Source organism: Lutra lutra, chromosome 12 (assembly GCF_902655055.1).
Source record: "Lutra lutra chromosome 12, mLutLut1.2, whole genome shotgun sequence".
NCBI classification, from domain to species: Eukaryota; Metazoa; Chordata; class Mammalia; order Carnivora; family Mustelidae; genus Lutra; species Lutra lutra.
In genome coordinates, this window is record NC_062289.1 from 95,528,423 (window position 1) to 95,540,980 (window position 12,558).

General features: G+C 48.7%; 1 protein-coding gene across 7 annotated transcripts in view; it reads left to right on the forward strand.

Annotated features, from left to right (window-relative positions):
- The window catches only part of ACACB (acetyl-CoA carboxylase beta), a 121,941-nt gene that overhangs the window by 64,675 nt on the left and 44,708 nt on the right, over nucleotides 1-12,558 (forward strand). For all 7 annotated transcript variants that reach the window (XM_047696370.1, XM_047696368.1, XM_047696371.1 and 4 more), the window contains 8 exons: nucleotides 479-624; nucleotides 1,878-2,028; nucleotides 3,361-3,495; nucleotides 5,951-6,097; nucleotides 6,524-6,712; nucleotides 8,520-8,620; nucleotides 10,338-10,426; nucleotides 10,505-10,629. In XM_047696370.1, the coding sequence (XP_047552326.1) occupies nucleotides 479-624; nucleotides 1,878-2,028; nucleotides 3,361-3,495; nucleotides 5,951-6,097; nucleotides 6,524-6,712; nucleotides 8,520-8,620; nucleotides 10,338-10,426; nucleotides 10,505-10,629 (1,083 nt within the window). The remainder of the gene's footprint in view (nucleotides 1-478; nucleotides 625-1,877; nucleotides 2,029-3,360; nucleotides 3,496-5,950; nucleotides 6,098-6,523; nucleotides 6,713-8,519; nucleotides 8,621-10,337; nucleotides 10,427-10,504; nucleotides 10,630-12,558) is intronic.

A 12,558-nucleotide genomic window follows, 5' to 3' on the forward strand; every position in this document is an offset into this window, starting at 1 on the left:
TAGTATGTCAGATCGAAATGCAGAGCCGAGGCCAGGGCCTGGCCACCTGGCCTCTCTTGAGGGTCCCAAAGGTCTTGTGTGCCCCTGGGCAGAGCTGGGCTGGGGGGGCAGAGTCCTGGTCACTGGTGGAGTCTCCAGGGCTGTCTCATCCAAGGTGAGATCCCACCCCAACCCCTGCACCTCCCCTGCTGCTCCTGGGGGCCCTGCTTGGGGCTGATGCATAGAGGCAGGAATGAGAAGGGCATGTGATTGGCAGGAGATGACCAGTGACGGTCAGTAGACGGTGGCCACTAGCCCTGCTGTGGGACAGGTGCGCACGCTGACTGTGGTCCCATCAGCTGCTCCCCGAGGGTACACTCCACCATGGACCGTAGCCCTTGCTCCTGGTAGTGGTAGTGTGGGGGCAGACGGTGCCCTGGGGCCCAGGGACAAGCACGTCTCCTGGTTTCAGGCAGGGACACTGAACCTGTCCCCACAGGTGGCCCGGCAATCTCTGACCATGTTCATCCTCATCATGAACGACTGTCATATCGAGATCGATGCCCACCGGCTAAGCGACGGGGGGCTGCTGCTGTCCTACAATGGTAACAGCTATACTACCTACATGAAAGAAGAGTTTGACAGGTATGTAGGGGGCGGGGCGAGGGGCACGATGCAGAGCCACGCTTTCCCACGGGGCTCAAAGATATAAAGCCAGCTCTGTGCAGCCCAAGGGTCTTAGAAAAATAGCTTCCCCAGTAGATTCTGGGGCCCCTGGAGAGGACAGTCTCTTGGCTGGACAACCTCAAAGCTGGCAGACGTACTGGGAAGGTTTCCAAGAGGCCTGCTTCTGGTAATGTGGGAGGGTCCAGAGCCAAATGGGCCGTGACTCCCAAGTCCAGGGCCTGCAAGGTGTACGACAGCGTGTCAGCCGCTCCTTGTCTGAGCTGCAGCGCCCATAGTCGTCTGAGCTCAGGCTTGGAGGAGAGGCAGCCTTCCAGTTAGGGCTGGATATACCGGGCACAGGACAAGGTTTTGGGATAAGACCACGGTCATGACTCATGGAGCCTGCTGGTGAACATGACGTATCGAGCAAGCAGAAGGAGCAGGACTGATCACTGTGCACCTGGATAAGCGAAATGCAGGATGCATAAGTGCAGGAAGTACTTAGCACGGAGGCATCATGAGCTCTCCCCCAGAGCCCCTCCCTTGGCGGTGCACTTGACCACACTTGAACTTGTACAGTGAAGCGTAGGCCAGCCGGGCTGAGTGGGCAGCCAAGACTTCCTCTGCCCCTCCAGCCCAGGAGAATCAGGCCAGGGTTGGGGGATGGTGGGGAGGGGGGTGGTTTGCACCACAGGCCCCATGCCTGGAAAGCTCCACTTAGAGAATTGTCTCCTTTCCCAATCCTCGAAGTTTTGGAAGAAGGCAGACTGGATTCATGCCAACCAGAGCATTGTTATATTACCTCTTTTTAACCATGTTCTGTCTGCCAAGAATATTCAAGATTATCATAGACTTCCCCCCCCCAACCCCCCACCTCCTGGGACGTACTCTGGCCAGTTCAGTTATAAGGTGAAGCCTTAGAGTCAGTAAATATTTCTTGGAGAATATCAGTGGCTTTCTCTGAGCCTCTTAGAATTGTATCAGGAAAAGGAACTGGTTTTCAGCCAGGAAAGGGTCATACCCTTTGCACATCCCACTCATTCCCAGTATCTTTGTGGTAATGTCAGATGCTAGCATCAGGGTGAGTGGAATCCCGCAGATCACACATGGTGGGGGGAGGGGGACACTCTGGGCTGCCGTCAGGAAGGGGACAACGTTGTCAAAAGCCAGACATGGGCACGCTGGGTTGATGGTCTTCCCCCAGCTACCCACCCGTCCCTTCTGTCTCCCAGTTACCGTATTACCATCGGCAACAAGACTTGCGTGTTTGAGAAGGAGAACGATCCCACGGTCCTGAGGGCCCCTTCAGCTGGGAAGCTAATACAGTACACGGTGGAAGACGGGGGCCATGTTGAGGCTGGGAGCAGCTACGCCGACATGGAGGTGAGTACAGAGCCGGCCCTCAGGTTGGGGCTGTAGCCAGGCCTCCCCTTCACCCCGCTCCCCAAGGGGGGACCACCCCACATTGCACCTGCACCCCTGCACCCTGGGCCAGCTGGCCTCACCTCTCCCCTGGGCCACCATCTGTTGATTCCTCAGAGAGTCGGGGCGTGGGGTTCAGCTCCAATTTTCTGCAGTATTCAAAGGGAAAAACCTCAAAAGTGTATACCTCCGTGGGAGTGAGGAAGGACGGGTTAATAATAACCATGGCGGTGATTTAAAAAGCTGTAAGGCAAAACTTAACACAGTGCTTGCCACGTGGCAGGTGCTAGTCTAGGCATTTTACCTGTTTAATTACCTTCTCTCATATTCCCAGCAATCATAGCAGATGGGCACAGATAGGATCCCCATTTCACACACAAAGATATGGGGCCCAGGCAGGCTAAGGAATGCAAGGTCCCCCAGAGCTAGGGTTCACACCTGGCCTCCATTCTATGCTGCCAAGGTCAATAACAATGAAAATGACAATGACAGTGAAAATTGGGCGGAAGTAGGAGCTCATACTAGCCGGCCTCCTGCCATGCACCAGGTTCCTCCTGAGTGGCCCTTATAAGAGCACTATGAGGTGAGATGGTCATTCTTCCCCATTCGATAGTTGGGGAAACTGAAGTTCAGAGAGGAGAAGGCATCTGCTGGAGATCACAGAGTGAAGGGTGGGTGCTGGGGTTCCAGCCCAGGCCTGTCATGGGTGCCCAAGCTGTGACCTGCTGAGCAAAAGGAGCACAATGCTGAGTGTCTGCAGCCCACACCACAGTAACAAAATGCATCATGTCCACGCATGTGGACTCCTGGAGAGGCCAGTTAAAGGGGCTGGCGACCCTAGAGGGAGCACATTCTTATTTCACCAGAGGTTCCCCAGAGGGTTTTCTCACTGCCTTTTAAAAAAGAGCTGGTCACAAAATGTACCATGTTTTAGGAATGTGTGTCTGAAGCACCCCCACGTATGATTTAACAGTATTTCTAAGAGAGAGGCTTTACTTTACAAATACAGATCAGTTTCCATGTCTGTACAATGGGTACAATAAATAACCTGCCTCCCTCGCTGGCTTTGCAGGTGGAGATCATTCATGAACAGCCCTGAGCCTGGCACACAGCAGGCTTCTGGCAAATGCAAGTTCCCTCCGTCCTTTACACTTGAACTCTGCCCAGGGAATCATTGTGTTTAAATGACCAAGCACCAGCTGCTCCAGAGTCCTAGTTCTGGTGACTCTGGTGCTGTCACACAGACAAGCCAGTCCCGGTGGGCTCATCTTATTTTTCCTTCCTGCATAACAGGTAATGAAGATGATCATGACCCTGAACGTGCAGGAGAGTGGCCGGATCAAATACATTGAGCTCCCGGGGGCCACGCTGGAAGCAGGCTCTGTGGTGGCCAGGCTGGAGCTTGATGACCCTTCCAAAGTGCACCCGGTACGCTGCACCCCAGCGCAGCTGCCCCGGCTGGCTCAGGAGTGCTCACTGTTTTGCCAGTTCTGGGAGCGGAGCTGGCTGAACGCTCCTAGCTCTTGTCCTGCCTCTGTGAGCCCTCAGAAGCCAGTGTGATGGGTACAGAAGCCCGCCTACCCTTTGCTCACACCCCTCCCACCTGCAGCTCATCAGCCCACCCAGAGTAAAACTCAGGCTGCATACTGTAATATGGAGTTATTAGCATATAATTACAAGGCGTAGATAATACTGTTATAATGAATGAAGCAATATTGATACGTTATTACTCACTGATGTCCATATATTATTCAGATCTCCTTAATGGTCATGTTTAAATGGTAAGAGAAACAATGCAAAATTCAGCATTTGAACTGTTTGGAAGTGCAGATCGGTGCCATTAAGCGCATTCACACTCTTGTGCGACCAATACTTTCACCCGTTTCTAGAGCCTTCTCCACTTTTAAATGTATTTTTTTAAAGATTTTATTTATTTATTTGACAGAGAGAGAGATCACAAGTAGCCAGAGAGGCAGGCCGCAGGGTGGGGGTAGGGGAGAAGCAGGCTCCCTGCTGAGCAGAGAACCCAGTGTGGGGCTCCATCCCAGGACCCTGAGATCATGACCTGAGCCAAAGGCAGAGGCTTAACCCACTGAGCCACCCAGGCACCCCTAAATTACACCTTATTAACCTAACTTTCAAAATTAGTGTTAGGACACTAACTGTATGATTCCTGTAGTTTTTGCCCAAATCCAGGAACCCATTCAGGTTAGCATATCATGTAGAGATGCCTCGTCCCCTTAGGCCCCTTTTATGACCACCCTTTACAAAATGGCACACACACACACACACCTGACCTTGCAGTCCCAGCCTCCTGCCCTGCTACCCTTCTCTCCCTGGTACTGTCATTCATGATGAGACAGACGAGGTGTCTCACTGATTGTCCCTTTGGTATAATTTTGGGCATTCACTAAATGGGAAGCAGAAGAGACCAGTGTGTTTTGTCATTCTCGCCCCTGCTGGATGCCCAGTGCCTAAAACAGGGCAGGCACGTAGTTACAGGGGTTTGGGTGCTGTGGGGGCAGTAGCCTGTCCTTGGAACCAGCGGTAGGGGGTACCAGAGTATCAGTGATATGTATGGCCCTGAAGTCAAGCTCCAGGGCGATCTCCAATTTAGATTCTTATAATTAATTGTTAAGTTTTCCCATGAAACTGGGAGTTCTGAGGTCAAGGACTACTTTCTTGTTCATCGCTGTATTCTTGGTGCCTAGCACAGTGTGTGGGGCATACAGGGTCCTCAGAAGAAAGCAGGTCTTGCTGAATACATGAATGTTTACACCCTCCTAAGCAAGGCATGAAGAGGTAGCTACTCATTCGTGCCTATATTGTGTTTTTTTTTCTGTAATAGTTAGTACTTGTGCCCAGAGTGGGGAGCATTTAGAAAGGAACCAGATCGCCTCTTTTTTTCCAGAATATTCTGTCAGTTTCCTTCTCATTTTTTTCAGTATTATCTGTAGTGGGTTCCCAAAGTCAGAAATAGACTGAGCCTTTTCAGATCACCAGAAAGGTGTGTGTGCCTGTATGCGATTCCTTTCAGCAGCCATTTCCCATGCCAGGTTCAGGAGGCAGGGCCCAGCCACCAGTCCCTGGTTGCTGGTTCATGTTTGCCTACAAGATTGTCCTTTGGCGCTGTAAGTGCAGTAAGAGGGGCTGCCTTGTGCCCCTCCCCCCGTGGGTGCCCAGCAGGAGAAGCCAGCACCAGATTGTGGAGGAGACCCTCCAGTTCATCCTGAAGGACGGGATGAGCCCACAGGGTTGGGACAGGGGAGGGGGCAGGGAGCTGAGGGTTCTGGGCCAGCAGAGTAGCTCATCCTAAAGCTCCTGGGCCCCAGGGCTGCACATAGTAGGTGTTTGGTGGACATTTGTAGAATGAATAGATAAATAAACAGGCTCCTGGGGTCAAGGTTGCCCCTTGAGGGTGGGCTTGTTGTTGTTGTTGTTATTGTTCTCTAAGGACAAATGTTTATGATTTACAAAAAGCTGGGACCTTTGCATGAGAATTTCATAAATTTCCATCCTGCTAGTTGTTTATCTTTGGGATTCAGTAAAGACCTAAAATAAATAAGGAAAACAAGGGAAATAATTTTGATTAGAAAGCAGAGCAAAACAAAAGGATCTTACTTCCTCAAAATCACTAGGAGTGTATAACAATAGACTATGGCATTTGCAATGGAGGAGGTTTGGGAAACCCACGTGAAGTGGGATTTTAGCAATTTTGACTTTCCAATATATGTTCTTATAGGCGGTTTTGTTCTTTTCCCCTCAGGCATCATCCTAATTAGATTGTGCACTGTACTGGTAGATCTGCCTCCCTCCTCTGTTTCTCTCGTCTCTCTCAAGAGGCAGGTGTCCTTGACCTCTGGTTCTTCTTGTGTCTCCTCAGGCCAAGCCATTCACAGGAAAACTCCCTTCCCAGCAAACTCTACCCATCATGGGAGAGAAACTGCACCAGGTTTTCCACAATGTCCTGGAAAACCTGACCAACGTCATGAGTGGCTACTGTCTGCCGGAGCCCATTTTTAGCACAAAGGTAAGTCACGTGCAAGGGACAGGTGTGTATTCTACACACATGTGCTGGTCTGTGTGAAGAGCCAGGAGGGTTTATGCCATGAAATCTGAGGTCTTTAGTGAAGGAAGTTAGAGAACATACAAATAAATGTTTTAGAGTGGAAAGTGTCCACAAACATTAGCTCTTCACATGGCCTCCTGTTCTGTTCCCACACTATGCCAGCTGTCTGGATGCATAAAGGGAAGGGGGTGTGGGGGAAACTGGGCATTCCCCTTGGAGTCAGGGGGCCGTTCCACTCAGGACAGTTCCAGAGGCTGCCAGGTGTAGATGTTTGGCTCCTTGTGTACTGGGTCTGGATGGGTTGAGTGTGTCGGGTGCCCTGTGGAGCGTGGCAGTGCCCATGCCCCCACACAGGGCGTCCAGCTAATGCTCTGGTCCCTGCTTCAGCTGAAGGAGTGGGTGCAGAAGCTCATGATGACCCTCCGGCACCCATCACTGCCGCTCTTGGAACTGCAGGAAATCATGACCAGCGTGTCTGGCCGCATCCCTGCCCCCGTGGAGAAGTCTGTCCGCAGGGTGATGGCTCAGTACGCCAGCAATATCACCTCAGTGCTGTGCCAGTTCCCCAGCCAACAGGTGCGTGTCCCCCCACCCCCAGCCTCACTGGGGGGCCTGCAGGCTCCGCCTTGGGAGCTCCATTTCCGGTGGCCATGGCCTCTGATCAAGCACTGAAGATGGCGCCCAGGGAGCATTTCCTTTTGAGCCCTTTGCTACCGAACCCCGGCATTTTCCCCAAAGTCGTTGAGATGAACACAGTTATGGGGCCTTACTCCGTAAAATTCGGGTTCAGAATAGGAGTTAGCAGTTGGTACAAATACAGGGAACATTTCCCCCAATGCACTCTGGCTGAAGCAGAGGGTGTTGGTTTCTCTTGCTAGTCTGTAGCTTTGATTTTCTTCCTCCGGTATCTGTAAGGTGATCATCTTGGGGCCCTATGTATGTAGAATAATTTTAAATAATGGAAAGCATTCCAGAGTAGTATGACGTATCTCTAAGAATTCTATGTTGGCCTGATTTTGTGCTTTTTTTTTTTTTTTTTTTGTGGAGGAGGGAGTGTTGCTTTATCAAGCATTTTCAAGGTAATTTGCATTTGGAAGAACCTCCTCTGTCAGTTTTCTTCTGCCCTCTGTCTGGTTGGAAGGGCCGCATACCATCATGGTGCCCCCACCCACATGGTTGTGATTTACGGAGCTGTGGGTCAGCATAGATCTGCTGGTCAGCATAGATCAGGTCATTCCTGGAGGTCAACCACTCTAGAGCTTGGAATGTTGTTCCATCATAAAAAGGAATCTAATGCAGATTTATACCGCAACATAGACGTACCCTGAAAACGTGCTAAGCAGAAGAAGCCAGTCATAAAAGACCACGTGTTGCATGGTTCCGTGTACACGAAGTGTCCAGAAGAGGCAAATCCATGGAGACAGAAAGTGGATTAGTGGTTGCCAGGGGCTGGGGGAGAGGGCTCAGGTGTAGCTCTGACTGGTTATCAGGTTTCTTTCTGGGGTGGTGAAAATGGTCTCAAATTGGATAGTGGTAAATGGTTGCACAACTATACTGAAAAATACTCAATTTCTTGTATACTGTAAAGGCGGGGGTGCCTGGATGGTCAATAAATCTTATAGCTTTTTTTTTTTAAAGATTTTATTTACTTACTTGACAGAGAGAGAGAGACAACGAGAGAGGGAACACAAGCATAGGCAGTGGAAGAGGGAGAAGCAGGCTTCCCGCCAAGCAGGGAGTCTGATGCAGGGCTCGATCCCAGGACCCTGGGATCATGACCTGAGCTGAAGGCAGACACTTAACCACTGAGCCACCCAGGTGTCCCAGATCTTACAGCTCTTGATCTTGGGGTCATGAATTCAAGCCCCACAATGGGCGTAGAGCCTACTTAAAAAATGAATGAATGAGTAAGGGGAATACTATGATATATAAATTATATCTTGATAAAACACTTTTAAGAAAAGTGCCTATTTGGACCTTTTAGGAGTTTGTTGTTGGCACAGGTTTTTCATTAAAAATACTTTGTGTTGCCAAAAACAGTATGCTTCATAACACTAAATTTAGTTATAAAAACAAGACCCTCCCCACCCAGCCCACTTCAATTTCCCTGGGGTTGCAAACTGCATTCCTTCCTCCAGTCCGTTCGTATTTGTGGAGAAGAATAATGCATGGGTCTTTATGGGACTGATGTCATTCTAAGCTCAGATTCGTCAAACACTGTGTTGAACGGGATGAACAGCTATTTCCAGGTGGCCAGAGAGGGCTTTGGAGCTGAAATTTCAGATTTTGAATGAGCCTTGGGTGGGTCATCCTGGTGATTCCTGCATGGTGACCAGATAGTGTGGTTATGAGTGGCCAGGCCTGTCCTGTTGTCCCCATCCAGATAGCCACCATCCTAGACTGCCACGCAGCCACCCTGCAGCGGAAGGCTGAACGGGAGGTCTTCTTCATGAACACTCAGAGCATCGTGCAGCTGGTCCAGAGGTGAGTCCTTGGCCCTCTGTGTGGGGCGGTTTTCACATTCATTGTCTGTGCATTACCCTAATACAGCACTCTGGGGTTCTCTTCAGGGCAGGCTCCAACCAAGAGACAGAGCACGGGGTCCAGAGACCCTGATTACAATCCTGGCATAGGTATTCCTAACCCCAGAAACCCCAAGCAAGGCTTTCTTCTCCTGTGGTCTCAGTTTGCCAGTCTGTAAAATGGGAATAAAAACCCTTCACCCACAATTAGTCACTCTGAGTTATGAGTGGATTAACGCTTCTAAAGTGCCGATACATGGTGAGTCCTTGTGTAGCTTTGCCTATAGGACCATGGGATGTGGTGATTTTATAGGCCATCAAGGACTCTACAGATTATCCTGTGGTTTTGAAATCACTGTTGAAGAGGGTTGATGAGGAAGTTGTATTTTGAGTAGCCTTTCTGATGACAAGAAGAACCACCCTATTGTATGAAAACTCTACCTCATAGGAAAGCTGTGCTTATAAAGACAGAATTGAAACAGTTTGAAATTGGAGGAGATGAAGTACATGCACGGTCCCCATGTGCTGGAAACAGAGGCACAGAGAAGTAGGGCCCTGGGAGACTGCCCTTCTTTTCAGGGAGTGCCTTGTCTCATGGGGACTCAGACTGCCTATATAGGATTGAGCCAAGGAAGGGAGTCTTAGTGTGGATTCCCCACGAAGAATGAGTTTCGCAGCCAAGGGCTAGGAGGGAAGACCCTCCCCAGAAGTCTTTGGCTGCTAACCTTAAACCCACACTTTAGCTTCAGAGAAACACCTAGAAGAAAATGAACAATCCCCTAGCAGATTTTTCTGTTAAACATAAATATCACAGCTCTGTTTTGTTTTTTTTTTTAAGGTTTATTTATTTTAGAGAGTGCGAGCACACGCATGCATGTGAGTCGGGGGAGGGACAGATGGAGAGGGAAATTCCCCACTGAGCATGGAGCCTGACACAGGGCTCCGTCATTGATGCAGGGCTTGATCGCACGACCCTGAGATCATGACCTGAGCTGAAACCAAGAGTCGGATGCTTAACCGACTGAGCCACCCAGGCGCCCCTCAAAGCTCCATTCTATGTATTCTTTTAAGATCACATTTGAATAAATGCATGTTTTAGGTTCTTCCTTTTGTTGTCAGTAACTCTGGGATTAAACTGGTCTTAATGCCCTTAAAACTCAATGTCATATCACTTGGGAAACTCAGTTTCCTACATGCAGAAATGATTTAGAATGTTTTAGCAAACATCCAGGTTAAAATTTGTTTTCTAAAAAGGAAGTGAAATTTACATAGGGATCTATCGATAAACATCTTCCAAGTTTCGTTTAATTATCTTTCAAGCTCTCTTTATACCTAGGATGGTTAATTGATCATTTTTGGTATCAACTGTGTATGCAAGGCTGACCCTTTTCAGCCTCCTGTCCTTTCTTTCTGGGGATGGTCAGGAGCCATCCAAATGCTCAGACTTGGACTCTGGCTGTATGTATGACCTTGGGCAAGTCACTGCTGTCCTTGGCCTACAGAGTGCATCCAAATGAACCGACTCACCTATCGCTCCCAGCCTTGAGGATTAGGAGATATAGCCTCCAGATACTGGATTACTGTTTTTCTCCTTTTGGAAGTCCTAAAAGCCCCGCTGTAGACACGGGTGCCCCAGGAAGTGGAACTGATGGTTCAAGCAGCCTCTCCTTCCTCCCCAGATACCGCAGCGGGACCCGAGGCTACATGAAGGCGGTGGTGTTGGACCTCCTGCGGAGATATTTACGGGTGGAGCACCATTTCCAACAAGGCAAGAGTTGCCACCAGCACTGGTGACAAGCCCACAGGGCAGGAGGGCCCTGAGCCTTACCCCTTTGTCTCCCTCTAGCTCACTACGACAAGTGTGTGATCAACCTCAGGGAGCAGCTGAAGCCAGACATGTCCCAGGTGCTGGACTGCATCTTTTCCCACGCACAGGTGGCCAAGAAGAACCAGCTGGTGATCATGTTGATCGTAAGCAAGAAAGGGCGCCCTGTACTCACTGTGGGAGTGGCTTGGCATCCACAGACGTTCTGGAAAGGGCCGGGGTATAAATATTCCAGCTTTTGCTGGTTCATACTGGCTCAGTCCTGACCTTGTACAATGTAAACACATGGATGTGGCTGTGGCCCAATGAAGCTTTGTTTATAAAACCAGGCAGGGGGTTGGATTTTTGAGTCACTGCAGGAGATCATGATTCACAAAGCACCTACCAGACACCAAGCACTCCTAACATGCTTTACAAATACTAATTTAATTCTCACAGCAAGCAATGCACATCCTGTTCTCACTCACTTTGGCAGAGCACAGAGTTGAAGTAGTCACTTTCCCAAGGGCACCCACCTTCTAAATGCAGAGCTGGGATTTGAACCCATGGCCTGGCCCCAGAGTAGTGAGTTACTAGGCAATAATTGGATTCTGAGTCTTGTGGGAGGATTTTTATTTTCCCTTCTTGGAGAAGTGTAGAGTTTCTTTGTTCTTATTTCTCTTCCTACTAGATGATAATTAGCATCCGTTATAGGTAAAGATGTTTTTCCTTGATATGGTTCCTGATGGCCCCCTTGGAAAATGTAGACTCCGCAGATAGTAAGAGAGATTAAGAGAGAGGTGGACTTGGCTTATAGCAAGAAGGGGCTAGAAGGTGTTTTTTTGTTTGTTTGTTTGTTTTGTTTTGTTTTGTTTTTGTAAAGATAGTAAATATTTTAATCTTGAGAACCACACAGCCTGTGTTGCAACAACTCAGCTCTGCTGTCGTAGCATGAAAGAAGTCATAGACAATCTATAAGTGAATGAGTGTGGCTGTGTGCCAATAAAACTTTATTTACAAAGATAGGCAGTGGGCCAGATTTGGGCTTGGGCCTATAGGATAGTTAACACCCTAACAAGATGGATTCATAAATACTGACATTTTTGTAAAGAATCATTTTGAAATCTAGGGTAACATGAGGATCTCTTAATCCTAGCTCTACATGAGAATCTCTCGGGGTAGGTGTAGGGGAGCTTTTAAAAGACACAGATGCCCAGGCCCTACCCTGGTCAGTTAAATCAGGCTTTCTGGGGATGTGGGCCAGGCATTAATACTTTTTGAAAGCTTTCCCAATGGGAAACTCAAATGCAAGCTGTATATTATATATTATCAGTTTAATGTTCCACTTTTTGGGTGTTTTAATGGCTCTTTAGTTAGCTAAGAGATCTTTTTTCTTGAGGTACGATCTTAGTGGGAAGGATCACAGTGTCTGTAACTGACTTTCAAAGAAAGAAAACATATATGTGCGCATATGCGTGCGTATGTGCGTGTGCGTGTGCGTGCTTACCAGAGAAAAAGTAGATGTGATAATAGTAGTAAGAGTTTAGCAGTTGGTGAATCTGGATCATCAGTATAGGGATTTTCAATGTATTGATCCTTAATTTTGTTTAAATTTTGTTTTTTATTTTAGAGAGTGTTGGGGGGGGAGGGGCAGAGAGTGTTATTTAGAAAGAGTGGGGAGAATCCTCAAGCAGACTCCCCGCTGGGTGTGGAGCCCAAACAAGGGCTCGATTCTAGGACCCTGAGATCATGGTCTGAGAAGAAATCAAGAGTTAGATGCTCAACTGACTGAGCCCCCAGGAGCCCCAACTGATCCTTAATTCTTATGTAGTTTTTGAAATTATTCAAAATTAAATTGGGCGGGGGAGGGCTTTCCAAGGGATTGTGACATGCAGCCGTGATTGGGAACTTATGCCTAAAGAGATGTCCACTCTGCAGGGAAGGCCACTGCTAAAATTGTATATAATACTTTGCAAAATACCTCCCCTGGATAGAGGTTTTTTCAGCTGAGTGTTTGTAAAGCAGGGTATGCCTGTTTTCTGTTAGCACCTGCTCGCCATTCAAAGGCCAGGGATGAGAGCTGAGGATTATTCTGC